The sequence below is a fragment of the Lepisosteus platostomus genome, chromosome 2 (genome assembly GCF_059453375.1).
Source record: "Lepisosteus platostomus isolate fLepPlt1 chromosome 2, fLepPlt1.hap1, whole genome shotgun sequence".
In the NCBI taxonomy this organism is placed as follows: Eukaryota; Metazoa; Chordata; class Actinopteri; order Semionotiformes; family Lepisosteidae; genus Lepisosteus; species Lepisosteus platostomus.
In genome coordinates, this window is record NC_142612.1 from 54,159,753 (window position 1) to 54,187,745 (window position 27,993).

At 48.3% G+C, this 27,993-nt stretch overlaps 1 protein-coding gene and 1 long non-coding RNA gene across 3 annotated transcripts; both read right to left on the reverse strand.

The window, feature by feature from the left end:
• Positions 1-194: 194 nt before the first annotated feature.
• On the reverse strand, positions 195-21,372 carry rcan1a (regulator of calcineurin 1a). 2 transcript variants are annotated; one of them, XM_088608496.1, is made up of 4 exons: positions 20,884-21,372; positions 4,495-4,668; positions 3,567-3,726; positions 195-2,779 (listed from the first exon to the last, which is right to left on the reverse strand). In XM_088608496.1, the coding sequence occupies exons 1-4, from the start codon at positions 21,001-21,003 to the stop codon at positions 2,610-2,612; spliced, it is 624 nt and encodes a 207-aa protein (XP_088464622.1). In that variant the 5' UTR covers positions 21,004-21,372; the 3' UTR covers positions 195-2,609. The 2 variants fall into 2 exon arrangements, with proteins under 2 accessions (XP_088464622.1, XP_088464623.1); XM_088608497.1 differs by lacking the exon at positions 20,884-21,372 and adding an exon at positions 6,546-7,369.
• LOC148676518 (uncharacterized) lies at positions 12,580-20,393 on the reverse strand. The gene is made up of 2 exons (XR_015927074.1): positions 20,165-20,393; positions 12,580-20,132 (listed from the first exon to the last, which is right to left on the reverse strand). It is a non-coding gene; the product is annotated as an uncharacterized LOC148676518 (long non-coding RNA).
• Positions 21,373-27,993: the final 6,621 nt, after the last annotated feature.

Genomic DNA, 27,993 nt, shown 5'->3' on the forward strand with positions numbered 1-27,993 from the left:
CTGGAGCTTGCTCGACTGTCACTTCAACACGCCTTTCAGAATTACATCTAAAGTCAGCATATTTCTTCCGAATCAACAGTGAAACAAGAACCAGGGGACACAAGTGCAAATCGTTTGGCAGTGTATTTAACACAGAGAACAGGAGGCAACTAAACACTTCAAGTCTGATTTAAAAAAAATGACAAAAAGAATGGTTAACGGAAAGTTTGGGTTTATTGACATCATTTATTGACTAAGATCTTAAAAAAAAAAACACTCTGCAGATAAAATCGGATACGAGCTGCATGAAGGCGGAGGCTTTACAGCGACGCTCTGCTGTAGCGGTACAGAGAGCCACTCTCCTGCGCTGTGGCGGACAGACTCCGGGGTCACAGCACAGGATGGACGCCCAGTTCCCCATTCCAGAGGAGGTCCTGAAGACTTCGGCCTGGCGCAGGCATCCCGCTGTGTTGCTCAAAGGCAACAGCTCCTGGCCACGCCCTCTCTCGGTCACACCTGCGGCTACAGCCACTGGTCCGTCGCCTTTGGTTTTAGTCTTCATCCGCAAAAAAGGACACGCGCACGTCCAAGACAACGAGGCTGGGCCCCTCTTCCAAATAAGTGCGGAGGCGGGAAGCAGGGGAGCTTTTTTGAAAAAAAGGCTCTCCGCACAGTCACGGCTCGTCCCGGGGCCCCGGCCGATCTGGGCCGTGTCACGTCGCGGTACCTCACAATGACACATTTACAAAACACACCGTTTCACAGACTGCAGGCTGCAGGAAAGGTCAGCTGGTGTCCACTTACAGAAGAAGGCCAGGAAAGAAAACAAAAGACATCGCTACATCGTGGCTTACAGTGATCGGACAGAGATTTCACTCCAGCGTGCTAGACCGCTAGAATCTCACCACTGCAGGACAGGACTGACCCATCCCAGTCCCAGAGTGCTAGAGTATCCGCGGGTTTCCTCCGTCTCTTTTCCGAGCTGGAGGAAGTTGGCATATTGCTCCAACTGAGCAACTGAGAGTTGGTTTATAGCTGAGTTGAAGTGAAAACCTACAGACCAACCCTCCGGAACCAGGACCGGACCACCTGCTTCTAGAAGAAGCAAGCGGGGACTTCCTTGTTCTGGAGCCACGGGATGTGAAATTCCAGGTCTTCCCGTCTGTTTCAGTGCAGGTCTCTGGTGCAGCCAGCCCCTTAACTATAACTTAATTATAACCGAACGCATTAACAGTTAATACCACGATTAACTGAAGTAAGGTGAATTGTCAGGTCTGATATGTGGCAACCCTTGATGCGGAACGACACTTCAGCAGGGCCAGGACGATATTTTGCCGAGCGAGACTTTACCGCTTCGAGGATTCTTGGGGTGATTAAACTCGAGCATTTGCTGCTCCCAGTAACTGCCGTTAAATACTTTCTATCAAAAAACGATCAGCTCCCCCCCCCCAACCCCCTCCCCATAGCCCCCGGTAACTGCAAAATACATGCCCACTGTTGACACATGAGAAGCCCTTCCCCTCTACCGTACATCTCGAGACCGCTGAGGGCGAGCAAGCGAGAGCCCCAGGGGCTGCTGGGATAGAGGCGATGGCACTAAGGCCTCTTTGTGACAACAGCTTTGACTGCTCCTCACCAAAAGAACAAGGGCATTTTTGGGACTGGGGGAGGTTCAAAACCGTGAATGGATCTGAACCTGCACAGCACACTGCGTATTTTCGTACTAAGTGCCTGCTGCTGGAGTAGGGGAAGGACGCAGTGAGGCAGGTGTTGAGGATGGCGACACAAGGAGGTTTGTTCAACACTTGGGGCTGCACGAGTCTCTCCTTCACACCAGTGGAAAAGCCGGAGCCCTCAGCCACCCTGGGGCAGACCGAAGCAGGCGCAGACCGTAGTTTTGGATCTGGGGGGGGGGCTGTGAATGGGACTGGGGAGACCTCGAACCTGACACAGGCAGCGCAGGCACTGCAAACACAGGGAATCCGACCGCATCCCGGATAAATATTTACAAAAATACATAGTCACGCACAACATTTGTATTACAGTACAAAGCCCCCAGGTTCCACATTGCCCCCAAAACCAGCTCGGCGCCAGCACTCACTGCCCTGCCCGCCCCTCTTCTGTCTCTGAAAGCCCTGCCCCAACTCCCACAGCAACAGACTGAGAGGTGAGTGCTGGCTTAGGCGAGGGGGTGGGGAGAGGACACACTATCTCATACAAGCCCTCTCCCGAAAAGCCGTTTTGAGGCAATGAAGATCTACAACGAAAAGCCGAACAGTTTTGTGGTCGTCAGCAGTGTAGTAAAAGAAGCCCTCGCCCCACCATCCAAACGTCCGCCTCCTCTCCGCACAGACAGCTCCACATGCAAGAACCGAAAAACGTCACAAAAAACGAAGATCCCACCCTCCCCACCCCTTTCCTTTTCCGCTCGTCCGTCCTGCCTCTGGGCGGGTACCTCAAACCCCGGCTCGACGCCGCTGTCCCAGTCAGTCGGTCAGTCCCGGCAGCCAGGGCCAGGTTCCCTTCCCTCTGGGGCGAAAGTAGTACTGAATGAGGGGGGGAGGGGGAGGGGGCGGCAGCAGGAGAGGCCCCCCCTGCCCATGGCGAAATGCGTGGCGCGCACACTCGGCTCAGTGCAGGGGCGGGGGGGCGTACTCGGGGCGGCGCGTCTGGATGATGCGGGGGCGGGCCCGGCGCGGCTCCTCCTCATCAGAGCCGGAGCTGTCGTGGTCGCTCTCGCACACGTGCACCACCACGCTGGGGGTGGTGGAGGTGCCGGCGTGCAGCTCGTACTTCTCACCTGACGAGAGGTCAGAGGTCAGAGGTCAGGTCTCTCACACACAGTCCTGGACAGCAAGGGTTCCTTAAACCACCAGATCCTTAATGAGTGGCACTAATTAACCCAATAATCAGATCGCTAGTGACCAGTGTGGCACGCCAGTAGAACAGTGAGAGTTGCAGCTGATAAGCCACCTAGTGGTCATTAAGGCTTCTACTGGGTGTGGATAGGTTCACATGTGGTGTGTTAATTGATTAACGAGATAATTAGTGAAGGGCAGAGAGTCGCACTGTCACATGAATTTTATTTTAGTAGCTTGGTATATTAAAGGACATAGGAGGGTAGCTGGTATTGGGTTGTTGACAAGTCGATTTTTCCTTTTGAGTATACTGAAAGGTTGTGGTTAAAGAAATCCTCCTGGTACAAAGACCTTGGCTTTCTGTTCTGATTTCCATGAGCTCAGGCCTGCCGAGAGGTTGGATTGTTGCAACCAGTCACCATGTTGAGGTGCAAAGAAAGGACCAAATATGGGTACTGCTGGCTTTTGACTACACTATCTCACTTATGGTGCACTTTCTGTGATTGGGTCCAGTGTTTACACAGAGAGTGGTAGTAGCATGGAACAAACAACCCAGCTGTGTTGTTGAAGCTGCTACCCTGGTTTCTTTCAAGAAACTATTGGAGGAGACCTTCAGATGAATTAGCTCTTCGCTACCAAATGGGGTCAATGGTCTGATCTAAACTTTTTTGTGCTCTCATGCGTCCCTGAGTGAATCTTCGGATCCACGCACACATGACGGAGTCTTACCTGGCCCCAGCTTGGAGATGGCGCACAGCAGGTCGTAGTTGATGACGGGCGTGGCGTCTGACGACTGACTCCAGCCCACTGGGGGAGAGGCAGGTGGGGAGATCAGATATTGCTTCTCTGGTTTGGGGGGCTCCAGGCGGGGGCTGCCAATGTGCAGAGACTGCAGAGAGAGGTAAAGGGAGGAACACCCATCAGTTCCCTAATGTCCTAAACACCAAAGGCCTTAGAAACCCCAGGAGAGCAATGGCTTGCAATGCACAGACCTGGATTCCTCATAATGGAGCTGAGAGGCAGTGTTCTGTTCAAATAAGCTCGAAACCGTTTTAGCCAGGTAAGATCACTACTGCAGTTTCATCCCTGATTGTTCTATATATCCAATCATTTTGAGATCTCATCATGGATTTTGTCATTATTGTCATTATTCTTTTGTCATCATTCAGAAAACTGCAAAGGCATTCGTTCGCTGTCTGGGTGTTTTTTTGTTAAAATTTTCTGCTGCTGTTGAACTGCTGTTCATTGCCAATGACACTGTACTGGGGCACCAGGCTCTGCAGTGGAGATCTATAGGACTGTACTGCCGTGGAGATCTACAGGACTGTACTGGGGCACCAGCCCCTGCGATGGAGATCTACAGGGCTGTACTGCAGTGGAGATCTCCAGTACTGTACTGGGGCAACAGCCCCTGCAGTGGAGATCTATAGGACTGTACTGGGGCACTAGGCCCTGCAGTGGAGATCTACAGGACTGTACTGGGGCACCAGCCCCTGCAGTGGAGATCTATATGACTGTACTGCAGTGGAGATCTACATGACTGTACTGGAGAGCAGGCCCTGCAGTGGAGATCTACATGACTGTACTGGAGAGCAGGCCCTGCATTGGAGATCTACAGGACTGTACTGCAATGGAGATCTACAGGCTCCTGCCTTACCTGAGCGAAGTACAGGCGTATCTCCTTTCCATTGAAGTCGCTCTTGTGAAGCCTCACCCGGGCCTCAGCCGCAGCCACGGCGTCGGTGAAGTTGATTCGGACGCGGCGGAAGCTCTTGAAATACTGGAAGGTGGCATCGCTGTCGAAGGAGCGGAACAGGGCCTCAAAACCGGCCTGCGAGAAAGAGGGGCAGAGGCGGTTAATGATTCCAAAGAGGAAGACGGAGAGCGAAGGGCAGTCTGTCATGTCGAAAACAGGAGGCACAGACTCCTTCACGGCCAATCACTGTGAGGAAGCAGGTTCACTTCCTGAACGGAACCGCTGTTGTCCTGCCCCCATGATAGTCAAAATCTGTTTTAAATTAAAACCCAGCATCAAACTCTAAACGAGGGCGTGCGAAAGGAAAAAAAAAGTTTGTGTGTGTGCAGCGCTCCCGCTGTTCCAAACACGGCGCGACCCCTAGATGGCGCTGTACATCACAAAGATCTTTAAAATAATATGTGAAATCGGGCGTGCTTATAAGGTAACCATTTATTCTACGGTGTGTACATTCATGTGTCAAAGGAGGACTACGGGATTTAAATGGTTTCGAATCATTATTGTTTTTTTTATCTTGGTTAAACATCCTTGCGACCTCCTCTAAAATGTGTTTTCTATCCCGTACAAACTGGCACTACTGGGGTTTATGTGGGTGTTTCACTGAGGCTGGACCTGGGCAGCGTGTTCACGGGCTCTCGTTTCCAATGATTTCACCATTGATGGTTAATGATTCATGACTGAACACTACTGAACACAGAAAGGAATAGGGTCATGCCTTACAATGCCATTTCGCTAGGAGGAAAACAAAAAGATCGTGTCGATACACACTCCGCCTGGAGAGAAGAGATTCAACCCGGATTTTCTCCCGACCTCGCTCAGAAACTCCAATACACTTGGCACTTGACTCATATCCAGGCGTTGTATCTTTGTTGCGACAGAGTGCGATGCAAAAGATTTCCGTGAGGTATGACTACTCTCTGCGTAAATAATAGTCTTTACTCAACTCAAGGGCTTTGGGCCAACCAGACGTCATTCATTTTAAAACTACATTGAGCATAAGACCAGCAATACGCCACACCGCACATTTTAACGAAGCCGTGCGTTGTGAACAGTGTCGATCCCAAAAGATAGACAAGCGCGTACCGTTTAAATTAGAATGACTCCAGTCTTGTCTATATTAAAGTTACACTTACAGGTTTATAAAGCTGCAATCCCTGGATTCAAAACCTATCGCTGTGTTCAGCTTTCCCTGCCTGTCCACAGCCAGCCTCCTCCCTGCCGGAGCTCAAGTCTGCCCCTGGTACCCGGAGCCAACGGCTCTCTAGAAACACTTTACCACATCGCAAGCAGAGAGAGCTCCTCAGAAAAAACCAAACCCGTAAGGTGGGTAATGACTGAGGCGTTATTCCAGCACAGTAGTCGCGACAGTGCAGTAATCTCTCCAGGCCTTCGCGACTCACGGATTAGGTAATTATTTAAAAGTGCTAAAAGGAAAACCACGTCAAAGCCCGAGATTGCGTTGCCAGTTAAAACGAAGAAGAGTCCTTCTGTGATAAATCCTACAGCCATGTGGACTCTCTCCAGCAGTACCTGAAGTGACACCTGTCCTTCCCTGCACAGGCTGGCTGCTCTTCGATATATAGTTACACTGGTTTGTAGTCATTCCTGCTCTGGTTCCTCTCCACAGTCTGCTATTCCAATAGAGCAGGGCTAATTCACCCCTGGTGCTCCCTCTCCCTCTGTACTTCCAGACAGACCTACTGACCATCTAAGGTCTCAGTTTGCACATTAAAGAGTAAAGAGTGTGGGGTCTGCAGCATTAGATTGAGAAACGGTTACCGTGTGAAATACTGTGATTAAGTGCAGTGCATTCAGACAAAGAAACCTGTTCTAGCCTGCTGTAAAAGCAAGGCAGGTCCACATACACTGCAGAAGAAGAGAAAGACAGAGCCATGCAAATTGATCACAGTAACGTGCCGCAGGGCTGTTTCCAGGCAGGTAGGTGCTCTTACCCGGGCCTCCAGCCTGCAGAACACATCCCGGTCCTCGAGCGAGGCGATCAGGGAGAAGGGGTTGCACTTCAGCATCTTCAGGTGCATGGCGCAGCCGCGGAGAGCCCACAACCACCGGAGGGCAGAGCCTTTTCTGAAACCACGGCCGAGAGAAGGCGGACGTCCGCTTGCGATGCCCCCAGCGAGAGATCCCGGTCGACCCGTGTCGCTAAAAAGCTGCTCGACAAAGTCCACCTGCGGTCTCTACGCTACAGGACAGCTGGTCTCAGGCAATCGGCCGCCTCGCTCAGAAACAGCAGAAACCCACTGGAAAATAATCCTGTACGGGCAGGGCACAGCCGGATCTTTCCCTGTGCAATCTCTCGTCTCGAAAGACAGGACAGCAAGAAGCAAAGGCTTCGCTGTCTAAAAGATGCCTCTTTCCCTGCTTTATGCAAACCTGCTGGCACAGAGGTGTGGGAATTAAGAGCTAGAATGCGTCTCAGCAGCAGATGAAACTCCTGCAAGCTCAGGACAGGCGGTCTCTGGCCGCTTTGGATTACACAAATCTCGAGGCTTTGTGTGAGGAACGTTCCAGAACCCCCAGCTCCTCCACCGGGGATGAGATGAGTGTCTCTGACAGAGCTACACACAGGCCAGCTCTCAGGCACTGCTGTTTTATAGGACAGGCTGTTAGCACTGCCCTACTCCACGCCCCCTTTGCTTGTTGCCTGGCAACAGGAGACCACCCCTCCCAGTGGGCGGGGCCTTCCTCTCTCCCAATCCCAGCAAGCCTGCCTGTAGCACTCACTCACAAACACTGACACACTTTCTCTCTCTCTCACACACACACACCACGAGAGAAAAACAAGGACTGGAAAATGGTGACATCACCCCCTCCGCGGCCCACTTCCTCGCCCGCTAATCACAGCGCTGCTCACCTCCTCTCTGCATTTTTTGCTGCTGAAGTGGAAAATCTAAATCAGCTGAGCTGGGCAGAGCAGCAGCTGTGTTATCAACTGGCTCGCCAGCATAGTTTCCATTCATCTCTCTCTCTCTCTCCCTCTGCGTGTGCCTGCCTGCTACACAATCTCTTCTCTCTCCTCTTGAAGACAGAGTGTGTGTGTGTGTCAACGTGTGGTCCAGACCCCCCACTGCCAGGCCACGGCTACTTTTAAAACCAGCTCCAACGCTGTCAATATCTGTCAAAGCCGGGGTTATTTCTGTCCCCAACTGTTTTTTTTCCAAACCTCTAAAACACTCTCAGAGGGGAGATTTGTTCATTAACATTAGCCCTTCTCCAAGACAGCTGTCCAAGGGGGTGAGAGCAGTCTTCCTCTCTGAGGCGCTGTCATGTTCTTTCGCCAGGAGGTAGTATCTGAAGAAACTGGTGGTCTGGAAAAAGTGCTGGCGTGGCATTTTTGCCCTGTTTGGGAACTTCGTCCTGCTCCTTTCTCCATTTTGCCTCTGGAAGAGGTGGCGAGGCTGGGTATAGCACTGATGGAGAAGCCAGGCTCCTCCAGATGGAAAATCTGACAACACACCAGAGGACCCCGTGGGTCAGCAAAGGAGCGTAAATGGCAATTATCCTGTCTGCCCTGTGGCCAGACTCCAGGCCCGAAGTGGAAAGTGGACTTCGGAAAACAGCCAAGATCCTCTGGGTTCCTGGGCACAACTACCACGTCTCTTCATCATATTCACAGCTGTTGTTTGAAAAACCCATAAAGGCCTAAACATCAACAGATTTCAAGGGATCCTCAATCTCCTGGGCAACCTGAACAAATCACAGACATCAGTGTTGACATCTGTCTGTCCCAATCACTTGGCACTGGCACAAGCAGGTGCCCCTCTCCATTGGCTGCACCTCGGATATACGAAGATTTAGAGGAGGACGTGATTGTCACGCAAGTGCACACAGGCGTTGTTGAAGCGTGCAGGGTTGTTTGCGGAGACTGACTGGGTCTCTCTGAAAGGAATCCGCAATCGCAAAGTGGCACTGAACGCTGTCTGGCTGGGATGCGAACTGGAACGCCCACACAGAACCCCCCACGGCCCACCAGTCATTGGTTTGAAGATGAAACCAGTTGCACACGGATTTAGAAGAAGCAGAGGCATTCCGAGCAAGGTTACAACCAAAAAAATAAATAAAAAATGGAGATGGTGAACAGTGTCAGATGTAAAAGGAGGTGGCTACTACAAACGGCACTGTCAGAACAGAGTTGCACGATGGAGTCGGACAAGTCAAGCCACAGAGTAACACAACTCAACCCACTGCCAGGTTCCGGACTCCCAGCTCTCAGCACACCAGTGACCTGAAACCAGCAGCAGCTGAAGATTAACCAGCTTACTACACACTCTGTTACATAACCTCAAGCCCAAGGCTTAGGAAAACACATTCTGCTGCAGGGGCACTGACGCAGAACTGGGCTGATGGGCTCCACTTACTAGTGATCCACAGTTACTGGTGATCCGCACTTACTAGTGACCCGCACTTACTAGGGATCCACATTTATTGGTGATCCCCACGTACTAGTGATGCACACTTCCTAGAGCAGGTCTTTCACAGATTCTGCAAGTGGACTTGTCTGTTTTTAAATGCTAACAGAAGAAAGCTGCATCCAGCCCATCTTCATGGAAAAATGCATTGTTTTCTAAATAACAAGCAAACATCTGCTTACACAACACCCTGACTGTGCGAAATCTTCATAGTTGTCCAATATTAGGGTTTATTTACAAAGAAAATTCTGAAGGAATGGCATATGTACTTAGCAGATGAGTTTAAAAGCTTAGTATAACAGTGAGCAATATTAACTAAAATACTGCTGTGAGTACAGATGAGGGATATTTATTGTTACTTATTCTATTCATTATTAAACTATTATTTAAAGTTCTCGTCTGTGTTTTCAGTTGCATGACTCCAAGTTCATCCATCCTTCCAAGGAAGGGAAGCCAATCCCAGTAAGCAACAAAATGCAAGGCAGGTTACACCATGGACAGGACACCAGTCCATTGCAGGGACAACAAACACACACTTGTGCCAGGGCCTATTTTCCCTGAAGCCAATTTAATTTTTGCTTTAGACTGCAGGAAGATACCGGAGCATCCAGAGGAAACTCACGCAAACATGCAGAAACTCCATCTAGACAGTGCCCAAGGTCCGATATTGAACCCAGGACCCCAGCGTTGTGAGGCAACAATGCTAACCACTGCGCCACCAGCTCTCTGATGGGAAAATCTGCCCATCTACATGTTTTCCCTGTTGGCATCTCCTTTTCCTTTGCATGTTTTTCTTTAAGATGCCATCCAACTGCAACAGAGTTGAAGCAGACAGCACCTGCCAAAGAGAAAAACTGACGGGGATAAACGGCTAAATTCCACCGAGATCCCTCAGACACTGTCCTGCTGCACCATCGCTGTTCCTGACCCAACCTTAAAACTGGGACCCCACCAAATCTCCGACCCCCCTCCCAGTAGTTAACTGCAAGCCCCTTGCGTGATTTCTTTTGGGTTAAGGCCTCTAGAAAACAGGCTTCAGCAGTTTTGCTGTTTGCAATTGGCAGCTGGGTTGAAGTTTTGATTGAACTGGGCCTAGGCTCTAAATAAAGAAACACACAGAGAGAAGGAGCTCATGGCATCCAGTCTCCAGGGGGTTGCAGTCATGCTTGGGCTATTTCAGCCACCCTGGTCTTTCTGCTGCCAGAGAGGAATGCAACTGTCTTTTCCACACACTCCACAAGCACTGCGGCTGGCAGGTGCCAGGAGAAGGCATTGCCCAGCTCCTCTCTCGTTCAAAGAGCCCTTTGTTTCCCTCAGCAGGAAATAACGATCGCCACCATCTCCACTGAGAGAATGTATATTGTTCCAATGACCCTTAACCATTCCTGGGCAGAGAGATAAATTCCATGGTGTCCAGTGTCTCTGTGCTCCCATGTTGGAACACAGAGAGAAGGGACATCTGCTCTGGTGAGAAAATAAACCCTGTGTCCCTGGGTTGGACAAAGCAGCACTGTGTCGCTGGTGTGCTACAAAACCTTAGAAAGCCCAGAATGGGAAAGACAATTTCCAGCGTTCCAATGCTGGTTGGCCCTGAGGCTAACCTGAACTTTAAGGTCTCAGTGAAGGAAGCTCCTGCTCAAGAGTTCTCACACTGTCCACACAGGGAGCACCTTGTGTCTGCAGTCTGGGACAGAGTAAAACCCCTGGGGTGCGGGGTGAGAGCCTGGTGGTGTGGGGTGAGGTGTCTGGGGTGTGGGAGTGAGACAGCTGGGATGTGGGTTGAGATGTCTGTGGTGTGGGAGTGAGACAGCTGGGATGTGGGTTGAGATGTCTGTGGTGTGGGGTGAGATAGCTGGTGTGTTGGGTGAGAGCCCTGTGGTGTGGGGTGAGACAGCTGGGATGTGGGTTGAGATGTCTGTGGTGTGGGGTGAGATGGCTGGGGTGTTGGGTGAGAGCCCTGTGGTGTGGGGTGAGACAGCTGGGATGTGGGGAGAGATGTCTGTGGTGTGGGGTGAGATGGCTGGGGTGTTGGGTGAGAGCCCTGTGGTGTGGGGTGAGACAGCTGGGATGTGGGGTGAGATGGCTGAGAGGTGGGGTGAGACAGCTGGGATGTGGGGTGAGATGTCTGTGGTGTGGGGTGAGATGGCTGAGAGGTGGGGTGAGATGGCTGGGGTGTGGGGTGAGATGGCTGAGAGGTGGGGTGAGATGTCTGTGGTGTGGGGTGAGATGGCTGAGAGGTGGGGTGAGATGGCTGGGGTGTGGGGTGAGACAGCTGGGATGTGGGGAGAGATGTCTGGCTTGCAGGCCAGTCTGTAGGCATCACCGCTTTGCCCACTGCCACAGTCTCAGGGAGCAGGCGGGCCAGAGCCTTACAGGACAGGGCGACCTGCGGAACCCGAGAATGACCTCTCCAAATCTCTTCACTCTTTCTTCCTTTGTCACCCCGTTGCGTCCGATGGTCTCGGAGCCTCCACCTGGGCTCTAACACGCAGGTCACTTCCCTCTTCCGTCTAAGGAATGTTCTTTTCCACTGTTTGTGTTTTCACAACAGGCAAGCGTCCAGGTGTTTTCAACTTCCTCAGTCTACAGCCTGTTCCTCCTTTGTGCTGCACCTAAGCTGTTGGTATTTCCATCACAACGACAGGTCTGTCTGTATTTACTGTATGTATGTGAATATATACCGGTGTACACCTATTTCTATTTATGAATAACCTGGGTCTGTGGTTTCATAGTCCGTCCAAGTTTAGTTTTCCATAAGGTCCCCATCACACCTTTTCATTTTATTTAATTTATCACCTATTTCAGTACAGTAAGTATATTCAGCTGCTCAGCAAATAGCCCTTATCAGCCCTGTCTGCACTGTCAACCCCAGCCGCTGTTAACGAGCTATACCTTGCTTTCTGTCACCACTTGCCATATACTTTTCCAGAGCAGCTTGTTCCATTTTCTGTTCCGTTTCCAAGCACGGAAATTCTTTTGAAATTTTCCATTTTTATTTTTCCAGGAGCCCCTAGGAAGTCTGGGGCCTGTTTAGTGCTGCTGTTCCTTTCCAGTCCACTGCGACAACGCTCCTCTCAGTCTACGTGCAGATCCATCTGAGCCGCTGAAGAACAGCTCAACCATTCGCTCCTGAGCTGGAGAATTCGCCCCAAGCATGAATAACCACCTCAGCTAGACTGGCCAGGCCGAGTTCAGAAAGCATCGCTGGCAAAGATCTCTGGAGACTCACAGCATAGCACCGCAGCTCAAATCACTACCTGCTGCAAGAAGTTACCCAGCGCCTGTAACTGGTGCGCACAGTATAGCACAGAGCCGTTCTGACTGGTGCTCCTCAGCGAATTTGCAAAGACCAACAAGGGAAATTGAAGTAATGTGTCCCTTTTCTGCTTTTTAGGGCGGGTAGACTGGAAGACCTAAAATGAATCAGTCAGATTACTGAACTCTACTCCTACCACTTGCTCACACTGATGTGTTTTTTTTTTTAATACTGCTTGTCTGTCTTTTTTTTAAAGTTGTATGTTATTTAACATGTTGTTGCTGCTGCTGTTCTATGTTGATGTTTTGGGCGATTCCTTTAATGTCTTTGTTTCGGAGCATACATGCAAATAAGCATTTCACTGCACTTGTGCTTATGACAAATAAACTGAACTAACTTGCCATCAAACCACAGTGCCAAAGCAGGGATGACTGGTGCCTCACTGGCCCCTGATAACTGTTTTACCGAGTGAAGACTGTTCTTGTGTCACCCCGCAACATGGTCCACTCTCCCCATCTACACCCCTCATGATCACCCCTGCCCCTACCACAGCTCCAACAGGACAATGAACTCATTTTTTAAGGGCGCTGTTTAAGGCTCCCCAAGTTAGGATCTCATCTGCCTTGAGGGAGCGCTGGAAGGAGCTCCCATCAGCCTCAGCTGCAAGGGAATGCTGGGATACAGCCTGAACGGGCCCTGACACAGACAGGTCACCACACGAGCTGCTGCTCTGACAAAAACAACACTCAAGATTTCGCTCAGACGTGAGTACTGTATTTGCGAAAACCGCGGGTCAGGATATTACTATGCACATTTCTCTCTGGCCCTGGGGCATGTTGAGCCAAATTCCTCTGTGAGTCACAGGGACCGGTTTACAGTAACAATATTTTCCACTAGGTAATCAAGCTCTGTGGTATTGGGTTACTGTGAACAATATATTTAAACAGAGACGTCCGCTCTTCAGCTCAGGGTACAGCAATCTGAGGTGGTTTTTTTTTTCCGGCTCACCGCTCTGAAACAGTGGACTCACGCTTTCCAGAAATCAGGTTTTCAGCCCAGGTTCCTTTAAGGGACAGAATGTTCTGCTTTTCACTACATCCATTTTTAAGGTACTCACTGACACCAGTTATGGGTTTTATTTGTCTTACTTTAATTTAGCTAATAACCAAGGATGCCAGGAACACTGCTGTTTTAGAGCAGAGGCTGTTTGATCTATAGCAATGCTGATCTGGCACAGAGCTGTTCTAGAAATGCGTTTCCCAGGCAGAGTCCTGGGGAACTGAGCTCTGGGATTCAGCCTTTTCCAAGTTGGGAAAAATGTTACACTAGTAGGAAAAAAGCCAACAAACTGGTGAATATGGTATCATAAACAATGGAGATGGTACTGCCAGCATGTCTCTGAGGCTGGAATCACAAAACTGAGATCTAGAACCTTCTGGTCCAGGCCAAAGCAGAAATGTGCTGATAACTATTTAATCCATCTTCTAACTGTTTTATCCAATTCTGGGTTGTGGGCGAGCCAGAGCCTATCCTGGCAAGAAACAAGCGCAAGGCAGGGTACACCCCAGACAGGACACCAGTCCATCACAGGGCACACAGACACACACATACTCACACCAGGGCCAATTTTTCAGAGAAGCCGATTAACACAGCAATACGTCTTTGGACTGTGGGAGGAAAACAGAGGAGACCTGTATGAACACGGGGAGAACATGCAAACTCAACCCAGACAGCACTCCCGGGTCCAGCACTACAAGATGTCAACAGAAGGTCAGATCAGAGGTGTCAGAATTCCCAGACAGCTCAGCAAGTCCGCCTGACCATCCACTGTGGGAGGCAGACAAGATTCCCGTCCTCAGAGGGAAGGCATTCCAGCCTGCCTCTCCTGTATCACTCCTTCCTCCTGCAGTTTCCAGGGAAAGATTTACAAGACCTTGCCTACCACGAACACTCAGGATTAACCCCATCTTGGCAGCCTGCTACTTCTTGGTCGTACCGTTCAGCTCTGACTGAGAGCGGACACTGGCTGCTACTCAGTTATAGGCAAACCCCCCTTTCTCGTGTCTGAAACTCAATATTACAACCAATTGTAGGAGCTGCGCTCTGGGGCGCTCCTGTTCACCTCCAAGGGAAAACAAGGACCCCCCTTCTACTACTGCCAATGACTGAAGAGTCACAAGACAACAGAGCAAGTGGAAGAATCCCATCAATAGCTCATTACATCAGATTGCATTTTATAATGCACCTTTTAAAGCACCACCTTAAACCCTGTGCTATAATTAGGCAAGGTGAGCTTGCAGTGGAAAATTCCAGTCTAATGCAAAACCTGACTGAAAAAGCTTATTGACACCTTGACAAGGGGGTACTGTTTTGCATTTGTTTTGTGTGTGTGGAAACAGAGAGGCCCTTCTTTGCTGATCTCGAGAGCTCAGCTCCACCACAGGTACTGAGACACAGAAACAAAGACCCAGCCCTGCCTATCGCCCGGAGAACTTTTAACAGCTTCTTTAAGACAACAACAATGCACGCCGGCAAATTTGCTTTCAAGCCGAAACGAGCGAGGAGCACGTGACTCAGCGCAGTGGAAAGAACAGGTCATGTGTGCCTGTGTTTATTATGGGGGAGCCTGCCATGCTGTCTCTGCTGCAGAGCTGTCAGCTTGTTCCCACTCACAGAGCCACACTGCCAGAGGTCTGTACAGCCAATGCTATTGCTTTACACAAAGAATGGTGGGAGCGTGGAACAAACCACCCAGCTGTTTTGTTGAAGCCGAGATCATTGGAGAAAGAGCTGCAAGACATTCTGGAACTGATTCACTTATAACTAATAAAACTTGTTCCACTAAAAAGCTGAATGATCTAAAATCTTCCTTGTGTTTCTTATTCATCCATTTTCTAAGACACCTTATTCTTGACAGGGTTGTTGGGGAGCCAGAGCCTATGCCAGCAAGCAACCGGGCACAAGTCAGGATACACCCTGGAGGGGACACCAGTCCCTCGCAGGACAGACACTGACACAAACATGCACACACTCACAGCAGAGACAATTTTCTCAGAGACCAGTTTACCTCCTAGTGTGTCTTTGGACTGTGTGTTACACATCAACATGGGGAGAACATTCAAACTCCATGCAGACAGCACCCCAGGAATGTAACTCCAGGCCCCAGTGGTGTGAGGCAGCAAAGCTAACTGAGCCCCCCTGTGCCACCCTCTCTTGTGTTCTTATGTGAATTAGAATTAGAAAATATGTTTAGGGAGCTAACAGGAGACACTGGGAGTGTTGACGCCTGTGCTGTGTAAAACGTCTCTGCAGTTCAGATACACAAGGGTTCCTCAATACAGCCATGTGGAATAAAAAAAACCAGGAAAGTGAATCAAATTCAATTCACAATTACATCTGAAAAATGTAACTTAAAAAAACAGCTTTAAAGACAGTATTGACAGAAGGCAGTAAATGGTAACAAACAACCTGAATCCTGAACTTTACACTTTGATTTTCCATACACTGGCGGGTCTGGCCACGTGTCAGACAGTTTGCAAGCTCAACGCCTGTGAGGTCAAAAGGCACCGGCCTATCTCCGGTGCTCAGCAAACAGGGATGTCAACTTCTTTTTATGATCTTCTGAACTCTGTCCAAGAGACAGCTTTGAAACATTTTCCGAAAACTAAGCAGCTGGAATCTTAGGGGCTTTCTGCCTCAGGACTTCTCAGCAGACATAAGCTGAGGTGGAGAAAGTTGGCACGATCCCGGTGACTTGTAACTCTGACTCATGTTTTTCCAAGCCATTCGATCATGAAACCCAGTCTGTATCTTCCACAGACAGGTCACCATAGGCTGTAACTCTTTTCTGCCTGAATTCTCCTGAAATGGACATCGAGAGAACGGATTTTGTCAGCCTTAGCTTTACACAAAGAGTCACAAGTGTGTGGAACAAACTACCCAGCCACGTTCTGGAGTCGATTAACCACTTGGCATCCCAACTAAATAAAATGGCCTCCTCTTGTTTAACATATTCTTTCCCGCCATCCATCCATTTTCTATCCGCTTTCTTCAATTCAGGGTTGTGGGAAGACAAAACCTATCCCAGCAAGCAACAGACCCAAGGCGGGAAACTCACAGACGCAATTACACACACTTCCAGGGCCAATATTTCCCAGAATCCAATTAACCTAGCAATTATAGTAGCGTGTTTTTGGACTGTGGGAGGAAACCTGAGCACTGGGAGGAAACCCGTGTGAACACGGGGAGAAAATATAAACTCTATACAGACAGCACCCTAGGAACCGAACCCAAGGCCCCAGCCGGTAAGGTAGCCACGTTAACCATTTTGCCACCATACCACCGCTCATATGTACATCATAAATAAATATCTGCCTGGGGGCTAACAGGGGAAATGGGCAGTATAACTACCAGCGTTGTTTACCTATCAGATCCTGGACACAGATGCGGTGTCCAGTTCATTTTACAGATCACCACCACTTACCGGTAATAGTGCTGAATTATTCAATAAATGTAAGAGGTGGCACGTTGTTGAAACGTTTAGCAAGTCATAACTCCTAGAAGGGACTGTGAGTTCACAGGAAGATTGACCGGCTTCATTATTATAGTTCCTTTCGGTTTTTAGAAAAGGACACTAGGCCGTGGCTCTCTAGGTGTGAGCTAGACAATTGTGGCAAGAGCCGGAGAGGTTCTGGGGAGGAATCGAGGGGCACGCCCTGCTGGAAGGGGTTATACTGCACCCCCCTGCTGCATGTGCAGGAGTTCTTGCTCGCTCACAGGCAAGCAAAAATTCCCAATTCCAGCTGTTAGTGTTTCCAGGCCGTCCAGCCCTGTCCCCGATCCCCGTTCCTGGGAGGAAGGGTGCCTTCCAGCGAGCCAACGATCCGCTCTGTCTCAGCTTGAGCAGCCGGAAACTCCAGAATAAAACACCCTCCACAAACAAAGGCCAATTCACCGCGCGGTCATGAGATTCCTCTGCTCTGCTGGAAAGACAAATAAAGATGTTTGCCGCCTGGAATAAGGATCTCTGAGTCACGTCTCTCCAAGCGAGATGCAAGATGATGAAGTGTTTACTGCGCCGACAACGTGACCCATGCACAGAAACTGTGAGGCCGCAACACTGTGTTTTTTTAAAAGGGGATCGGACCAACGGCGACCACACAGGAACCGGGCTCACAGCAACTTTCCAATAGAGCTTCTGGGGATTTCTAAAGACATCGCACAGCCAGAAAACACTGCAGGCACCTGGCTTGACAGACACAAATACGTGTGGCCCTGTGACCGCGTGGAGGTGCTGAAAGGGCACCCACTTTTAAAGACAGCAGGACAGAGATCGGTACCCTCCAAGAGCAATAAAAGCCGGTGCGTCACCATCAGGAGTCCCAGCCACAGATTCGGGAACGTCAAAGGGAACAGAAATAAACATTCTTCACCTGCACCACTGAAATCTTCGGTCTACAAAACACGTTTTTCTGCAAGGTTTCCTTCTCCTTCTCTGGCCAATATTTAATTAAGTAACGGATTCTAAACCAGTCTGAAAGACGCCTGCCGTGATGCTGGTTCAAGTGGGCTCGGAATCGAACAGCGCACACGGGAAGAAGAGACGTCACTTGCTCTGAATACCGACGGCTGGATTACAGCACAGACTAGCGTTGATCGACACTTTTGACGGTCCAACCGTGAAGAACGGCCAAAACAACCGAAGACATCTGTGAAAAGATGGCTGATTCTAATAATAACATTACTTTATTAACCCTTTACAATTTCTTGCATTAGGAATTATCTTTTTACATACTCCAGCTTGCTCTCCATGAGACACACAGGTAGGGAGAGAGCCTGGGGTCAGAGCGCAGGGTCTGCCAGTGTACGGCGCTCCTGGAGCAGTATGTGTTAAGGGCCTTGCTCAGGGGCCCAATGGAGTAGGATTCCTCTGCCGGCTGCGGGATTTGAACTGGCAACCTTCCAGCTATAGGCGCAGATCCTTAGCCACAGAGCCACCGCTCCGCCCCAAGCAATGGCGGAAACAACAACTTAACTTGGGCTTGTCTTGGCTTTCAGTGTTTCAGTGCACATATGCAACAAATAATACTTTTTCAATGACGGTATTTCCAGCACGGCAAATGAAGAACTACATCACTGGTAGCTTTCTTGTAAGTGATCTTGAACTTTCTCTTTTTCCCCTTTTAACCCAGGAGAGGCCACCTCTGGGCCAGTGTGTCTGTCGGTTTACATTCCAGCCCAGCTCTTAATGACCTCAATCAATCAGTGACCTGGAACTGGAAAAATGGATCAACTGCCACCATCTCTTCAGGTGCTGCTGCTTTCAAGAGACAAAGAAATCACAACCAGAGCCTCCTGGCTCAGAGCTGAAACATCCTGCTGTAAACAATTAGTCCAGATCCCAGGCTGTCACCACCATTCTGCAGATAGTCTACTGATAGCACCTCCATCTCCCGCACAGTACATTCCATTCCTGAGTCATCATGGCTCGGTTTTCCATCAGGAACTGGAAAGCACTGTTTCACCACACTGAACACTGGGTCGTACCCGTTACTCAGCCCCTAGCCCTGCTGCCACACCGCCCTGATGTAGTCACGCTCCAGGGATAGAGCCCAGCAGGGGCAGAGCCGGAGCTGCTGCGGGTGACCGACTGCTCAGTTAAGGGGCAGTCTCGAACACAGAGCGCCAGTCTGTAATAGTTGGCCACCACTCGTCTCGCACCCTGAGCCCACAAGGGGAGAAATGGAGAATCCAAGCTGGGCTCCTGGAGCTCTTTCTGGGCTAGAACTGGTGGATCCTTCCCCTTCCTACCTCAGTTCAGCACCCTGCTCCTGCGCCTCACCCAGGGAAAACACACGACTCGCCCACCACCTCTCCTCCACACAGACGCTGTGAATTTTCCAGCAGCTCAGCAGGCTGGTTGTCCATTTCTTATAGTTCCCACCCAGAGCTCTGCCCAGGTGCTGGGTCGAGTCTGACATACTTCACTGGGTCTTTCAGGAGACATGTTTCCTCATATAACACACTCTCGCGATTTGAGAACCACTGAGAAACCCCCAACAAAACCTCAGGTAGCCCAAGGCATCCACCCGGTAGCACACGGACCGCAGAACTTTGTTTAAAGGACAAAGTTTGTGCCCAGATCTTTTCTCCAGGATTTACAGAAGTTCCTCCCAGCACAATGTACACCAAGGATGAAGAATCAGTCCAGGTAGGCCTATATGGTTAAAACACTGAGTGTCGTGTCAGAACCAAGCATCGGTTATGTCACTGTATTCCTCTGATGTTCCTATCCAAAGAAATCTTACACTGGTACAGGGCTAGATAACCTTGCTCAAGGGTACAACAGCATTGTCCCACCTGGGACTTGAACCCACCACCCTCTGGTCTTGAGTCCTTAGTCCTAATCACTGCTCCACACTACTAGACACACTAACCCAGGGCTCCTCTATGGCACAGCATGACAGAGAGCTTCCAGATTTGAAGACAGGTGGGGGGGCTCACACCCTGCCTGGGGGCCACAGAGTCTTAATTGATTAAATTACCCCACACCCCCACCCCACTGGCTGGTTCAGAAAAGAGCAAATCTATTTCTATAAAGTTATGAAAAATGATATTGCTACTCTGGAATCAGTCCAGAGAAGAGCTGCCAGATACACGCTGGGGCTGAAGGGAGTGTCCTGCACTGACAGGCTGAAGGAACTGAACCTTTTTAGTCTTGAACAGAGAAGACTACAACGGGACCTGCTTCAAGTATTCATAATCCTCAGAGTCACTGAGAGGATCATCCCAGCGGACTTCTTAAGAAAGTGACAACATATAATAGGGGACACAAGTGGAACGTACATGGGATTGCACTTAAAACCGAAAACAGGGGGTACGTCTTTACACAAAGTGTTGTGGTAGTGTGGAACAAGCTGCCCAGCCATGTGGTTCAAGCTGATCACCAGGTCTCTTGCAAGAAACATCCGGATGAGATTTGTGGATCAATTAAGCACTAAGTACAACATGGAACAGACAGGCACCACTCGTTTGTAACCTTTCTGATAATGCACACTTGAATTGAGTCCTCAACCTTGTCAAAGGTAGGTGTGGTGACACCTCTGTCCTTTAAAATATAAAAGGAAGATAAAACACACAGCGAGATATATTTCAAAACCTGAATCATTCAGTGCAACCATTCAGTATAAAGCCATTTATTTTCACCGTTTTCCGTTTCACTATCCTTAACCCGGACACAGCAAAATGTGCTCGTCCTTCAAAATAGTCGCGCGTCACCTCAGGGTCTGCAATTTTCCAACAAAAAAAAAACAGACGAGTTGCGTTTTCCCTGGAAAATTAGAGAGCGCATGATTACCTATTAGGAATGTGCACAACAGGCAGATCGGCTCAGGTTTATCATGCGTAGATAACTTAGAACACCCTGTAAACGGGGGCTAACCCCTCCCTTTTGTGGTGCATGAAACTGAATGTTGTGTTATTAAGTGACACTCCTGGCTGCAGCTGCTCTTACCGGTCTCTGTCAAAGGCGCAGACGTGTTTGTGTTGGTGCACCCCCACCACCACGATAAGACACACAGACAAGGAAAACCGCTGTTTCATCCTCACCCTGAACTGATGGTCCAGAAAGACGTCCTGGTCCACCTTGCAGGCGATCAGCGCGTCGGGCAGATCAGTGAAATGGACATCCACCGTGGCCTCCTCCTCGCTCTTCTCCTGCTGTAGCATGACGGGCAGGCGGATGGTCAGACGCGTCCCCCAGAGGCTGTGCACAGTTCCCCACCCAGCGAGCCGCCGCGACAAGAGCCGCCCCTGCTTCCTCCAGATGCTCAACACATACAGCGCACCCCGAATGAGCCCGTCGCACTTTCTTTCTGCTTGCAACGGAACTCAGCGTGAAAGAAAAAAATAACCGTAGTCTGTCAGGACCAGTTTTCTTAAAGACATATGCAACTGTAGGGCCGTGTTAAGTAGATCTGACGGGGAGCTCGGCTAGACCCTTGGCCAAAATCCGTCAACATCTCTTTCCGTCATGCTGATGACGTTCAATTTCGTTTCCCAGTTGCGCTGATGCAGCGCCTCACGAACTTCCTGTCACACCTCCCTAGCCATGCTCCGTCAGTCTGCCCGGTAACAGCGACGATTTTGGTGGCTTGGTGTTGTGCTTCTTCTTTTAAAGTCATATTCTGTTGGGTTGAAATATTCCTTCCGTTTTCGCCTCAGCACGTACGAAATAAATCGGTAAAAAACTTACGAATTATTACGAATAAATTAAACTGTGCAATGCCCTGTGTGCATGTGAATTAATTCTAAAAACGGCGCTATTGGCATGCAAACCTCGGAACCTTTAACAGCTTGCGACCAGAGCCAAAACTCTTCCTGCTAGACCTGCGGAGTCACTGGGGACACATTCTGGTTTGCGGTACCCGCTGTGCCGCTCTACAGAGCACTGTGGTGAAAACATAGTAATTCGAAGTAAACTGATATGAGCTCATTGGAAGGGTGTGGCAGAATACAGCGTCAGGTAGAAACTATAACGCAGTCCATAACACGTCATTTAAATGTGCAGTGCTGACTGTAGTACTGAGATGTTCTATATTCTAAAGTGTCCTGGCATCATTAATGTAATCTACCAGAACAGTGTCCCAACACTAACAAAAGGACCCTCATTTCCAGGAGTTGCTCAGAATCAGGACCCTCGCTACAAACATACATTCACATTAACACATATAACTGTTATTGCTATTTTTTTAGAGAAAAAAAAGACTCAAAATAAATCGCATCTTTTCGGTTTGCATCTCTTGATTTCACTTACTGCTGGGATTGGGGGTGAACTCCTTTGTTTCTGGCGACCTCTTGTCAAGAAAACCACCTAGTTTTCCTTCGTGCTCGTTTCTTTCGGTGTCACTGTCCGTCCAGCGCCCACGCTAGTTTTACACAGGGTTGGCGAGGCCTTTAACGTTTGCATCAAGAGTTTTCCAGAGCCATTAATAGTGAAAAGGAATTGTTTTACAGAGGTTAGTCAGAAAGGGCAGATCTTGTTGAACTCACTTATTTCACTTCTTCGACTTGCATCAGAAATGGATGCCATTAGAGTGTATAATGTAGTACATTTAGTTTTTTTAATGTATTAAGTTTCACATTAAAGAATAGCTCTTAAATTGAGCAAGATATGTGCACATGGACTGGTAACTAAATAAAAGGATACAGAATAACTATCAGGGGAGACAATTAAAACGGACCTGCCCCAATTTGTGGGGTACCTCAGAGATGTGAGTTTAAATCCTTGCTTTTCTTAATTTATATAACCACATTTTACTCGGGTTTACCTAACAGACCTGTCAGATTTTGTTTTTCAGGATTCCAAAATACAAGGAGTTGGGAACTACTGCAAACACTGTAGAACCCGGAAAGGCAAATGCAAATCAGAATAGAACTGGATACTCCTCAGAACCAGGCTCAGCTCATACAGGTCCAATAAAATGTGATAATAATAATAATAATTGCTTACACTTATATAGCACTTTTCTGGACACCCCAATTAAAGCGCTTAACAGGTAATGGGGACTCCCCTCCACCACCACCAGTGTGCAGCATCCACCTAGATGATGTGACGGCAGCCATAGTGCTCCAGTACGCACACCAGCTACTGGGGAGGAGAACAGAGTAATGAAGCCAATTCATAGATGAGATTATTAGGAGGCCATGATTTGTAAAGGCCAATGGGAAATTTGGGCAGGATGTGATGCAGACCAGTGCCAAGCAGCAGAAATACACATTATAAGATGGGTGACACAGGTCTTGTGGCTGTGAAAAGGAACATGAGTGATCAGGTAGCCTCATCGTTTTCCTCCCCCAGGAGAGAGGGGTGGTAGAAAAGATAACAGAATGCTGGGATAGATAATGAACTGAGTCAAATTAAAATCAAGGAACGGTATTCTAACATTCTACTGAAATGTATTAATATTAAAATTAAATGCTGGATCCCCTCTAGGCTGCCAGTTCTAATTAACATCCATCCATTCATTTTCTTACTGCTTTATCCAGTACAGATGTGCAGGGTAAAAAGGAGCCTATCCCAGCAAGCAACAGGCACAAGACAGGACACACCCTGTACAGGATGCTAGTCTACTGCAGGGCAGACACAGACACACTCACACCAGGCCCAGTTTTCCCAGAAGTCAATTAACCTGCCAGAAGCTCATTGCACTGAGGAAGAAAACTGAAGCACCCAGAGGAAACCCCACATGGACACAGGGAGAGTTTACAAAATCCACACAGATAGTACCCCACATCTGGAATTGAACCCAGGGCCCCAGCATTGTAAGATAGCAAAGCTAACCACTGCACCACCATGCCTCCCACATTTCAATTTCAATTGCAATAAAATTATTATTCCAAATAACTACTATAGGAATCACGCGAGTACAGTGTCAGAAAATATGTTGCCGGCTTCAAGTCTGAGAGCTGAGCTTTTCAGCTTCATAGATGAAACTAAACAAACAGCCAAATGAACATTAATAAAATATTAACCATCGTATTTAAAGGAGCTTTCTAGCAACTTATGTTAATTATTTTTATTAGTATTTATCTCCATTTATTATTTACTGTGCACTTCTTGAATGCACAGTCGTAATCACTGTTTTTGTAACTTACAGCATTAAGTCACAGAACAATGTTCTTATATTACCAGTTCGGTCTTGGCTGTCCAGTCTTCAGTCCTGTGTTGTCACTCAACAACACTAGACAGCCCTCTAGTGGCTTGAAGCTGTATGACAACTCTTTCAGATGAGATACCCGAGATGTAACCGGCAGAACCTCGGCAGAAAGAAAAAAAAAGCTGTCTGCTCATCAAAAAGATATCACATACACCGAGGAAAAAATAAATATATATTATTTCATTTACATCTTATAGGAAATATCGGTGAAGGTAAACAATAATGTTAGGATATGTAGCTAAAAGTGTGCAATTTAAATCAAGGGATTTTAAATCCTCAGGAGATACCAACACTATTAACTCAAGCTGATGTCTTCTGAAAGACGCAAATTAAAAAGAGACAGAAACAGGCCAAAGTGAAAAGCGCGTTTGAACCTAAGAGCGTGAGGCACAAGGCGATTGTGGGAGTAGGAAGAAAGATGGCCATGCTATTTCACCGATACTGACAGGGCTATCAAAACTCTGGAGTGACAATGCGCACTATTGAACTTTATCACACTTCTGTTTGTTCATTGATATACAATTGCGGCACAAATTATTTTCCATTATTTCTACAGTACTTTTGAAATGATTTTTATAGTGTACTTATACCCCTTAACAGACAAACTAAAAAAAAAATCTATACTTGTTTTATATATGTGGCATTATTTATAATCAAAATGGAGCAGAAACAGGCCGCAATGATGAACTTGTCAGGATCCACAGAGCCAAGTGGATTCTGCACATTGTTGGTGGTGGAGGGGAGTCCATTACCTGTAAAGCGTGTAAGTAATTATTATTCTTCCTTAATGGCAACCGAAGAATTCACCTCACAAACTGAACCTTTGAGCACACCCGTCTCTAGAGGGCGCTGTTTTTTTATCAGACGAATGGAGTGTTTCTAACTGCTGATATTAAACACCTACCACTCAATCAGAGCACTGTCTCCTCTTATCTGTTACTCTCAAACCACAGCTTTTCTCAAGACAGCTTTTCACGTAGACAGGAGAAGTGATTCATGTATCAATTGTATGAAGACCCCAGTTTCAGGGATTGGATTGAATTTGTGTTTCAGATATCACAAGGGCATGGTCAAAATGTCGCAGTGATAAAAAAAAACAACACATCAAATGCTTGTGTATTTGTAACATTTTCTGCTTGATTTCATCATGAATTGAATGCAAAGGGTTTGCTGCTACTAACACGTGTTACCTAAGATGTAACCAGCAGAAATAACAGCTGTGGTGGAGTCTCTGACACATTGTCATTCTAGTATATGTCTGCTCATCATAAAGATTCAGGTGGGTAGCTGCTTCAGCATGCGTAGGCTGCAAAGGAACAAGTTATAGGTTTATTCCATGCTGAAAAAAAGAAGAAAGAGAACACAACGTTTCAGCCGTGGAGCCTTCTTCAGGTGTGAGAGAGACAGGGCAGTAGGCAAAGGTAAAGTAGCGGGAGAACAAAGGCTGGGAGGGAGGAGGAGTGAGAGGCGGGAGCAGGGGACAGAAGAGAGGCCAATCAAGAGATGTGAAGTCAGAATGGGTGCAGAGAGGTGTGAAATGAAACTTCCAATGAATGGAGAAAATTTAAAAGAACAGTAGTCTGTTGTTAAGGGAAGGGAGAATGTGTGATCCTAGCTGCAGAATAATTTTAGTTTCGGTGGTCTTTCTGATGTATGAGTTCGGAAAACCGTCTTTGAGAACACATTAATGTTGTTAATGTTATTAACAACATTAATCACAAACAGAGCTGTTGGACTCCCTCCTCTGGCCGTTTTCCACCAGTTAATTATTTCATCAACCAATGCACTAATCAAGCTCCCAAGGCACTCTCTATACCCAGTAAACATAGGTCTAACCTCACCCAAGGAGAAAATCAGGCGCTCCAGTCTCTCCGCAACAGGGATGATATCGTCATCAAACCAGCGGACAAAGGAGGTGCTGTTGTGGTGTGGCGTAAGGATCTATATATCTTTGAAGCCTCTAGACAACTAACTGACACTTCTGCCTACCTCCCTCTCCAACAGGACCCTACCACTGACTACCAAAAGGAAGTGGTATCCACCATTTCTCTTCTTATCAGCAGTAATGAGCTCCCCCAGGAGGCAAACCGGCTCATCATGGAACATCCACAGGTATCTCAATTTTACCTCCTCCCCAAAATCCACAAACCGGACACCCCTGGACGCCCCATCGTATCAGCATGTAACTGTCCAACTACTTACATCTCAGCCTTTCTTGACAGCCTCATGAGACCGCTGGTTGAAGATCTTCCATCATACATCAAAGACACCAACCATGCGCTCCAACTTTTTAATGATTTCCAATTTCAGGGTACCGAATGCTACATTTTTACCATGGACATCACATCTCTGTACACCGTCATTCCCCATAATGACGGCCTTACAGCCCTCAAGCACACGCTGGACAAACACACAGTGCTTGATCCACCCACCCACACCCTGGTACGCCTTGCAGAATTGGTCCTCACACTGAACGCATTCTCTTTCAATAATCTTTTTTACCAACAGGTCAGTGGAGTTGCCATGGGCACCAGAATGGGACCCAGCTATGCCAACATTTTTGTCGGCTGGGTAGAAGAACGCTTCTTCGCTTCCTACACTGGCTATGTTCCTGACCTCTACAAACGATATATTGATGACTGCGTCGGTGCCGCCACATGCTCCAATGATCAGCTTGAGTTCTTCCTGCACCATTTCACCAACTTCCACCCGTCCCTCAAATATACGGTTAACATATCTTCCACCACTCTTCCGTTTCTAGACATCCACTTGTCTATCAACCACCCCCGACTGTCCACTTCAGTTTATTACAAACCCACGGATTCACACAGCTACCTCCTGTACAGCTCATTTCACCCCAACCACACTAAAAACTCTCTTCCTTTTTCACAGTTCCTTAGGTTACGACGATTATGCAGCGACGACACTGACTTCGAGAACCAAGCCCTCGAAATGTACTAATTTTTCATCAACAGAGGATACCTCAGCAGTGTGATTGACAGGGCTCTTGCCCGAGCCAAAAACACCCCCCGGACCATCAACCCGATCAGGAACTCCCTCCGTAACAACCGCATTCCTTTGGTGCTTCCTTACCACCCTAACACACTTCCTATCCCCAGGACCATTAACCACAACTTTTCCATCCTACAGGATGATCCCTCCATTGGGGCCCTCTTTTCTGATCGCCCTATCATCTCATATCGCCGACCACCTAATCTGCGTAACCTCCTTGTTCACAGCTCCCTTGACCACCGTCAACAACCATCCACACCAGGCACTTTCCCTTGCAACAGAGCTCGCTGTATCACCTGCAAGTACACAGCCACCACCACACTCATTCAAGGCCCCTCAGGACAATTCCGGATCACCCAGACAGCATCTTGTACCTCCAGCAACCTTATTTACTGTATCTCTTGCAGTAAATGCCCAGCCATCTACATTGGAGAAACAGGAAGGAGACTCGGAGACCGCTTCAGAGAACACGTCAGGGCTGTGAAGATTAAAGATCTCTCCAAGCCCGTTGTTTCTCATTTCACCTCTGACGGCCACGACCACTCTCATCTCTCTGTCTGTGTTCTCAAAGACGGTTTTCCGAACTCATACATCAGAAAGACCACCGAAACTAAAATTATTCTGTAGCTAGGATCACACATTCTCCCTTCCCTTAACGACAGACTACTGTTCTTTGAAATTTTCTCCATTCATTGGACGTTTCATTTCACACCTCTCTGCACCCATTCTGACTATACACCTCTTGATTGGCCTCTCTTTCTGTCCCCTGCTCCCGCCTCTCACTCCTCCTCCCTCCCAACCTTTGTTCTCTCGCTACTTTACCTTTGCCTACTGCCCTGTCTCTCTCACATCTGAAGAAGGCTCCACGGCCGAAACGTTGTGTTCTCTTTCTTCTTTTTTTCAGCATGGAATAAACCTATAACTTGTTCCTCATCATAAAGATATCACATATCTAGAGCAAAATGGACATTTACATGAGATTGTTTAC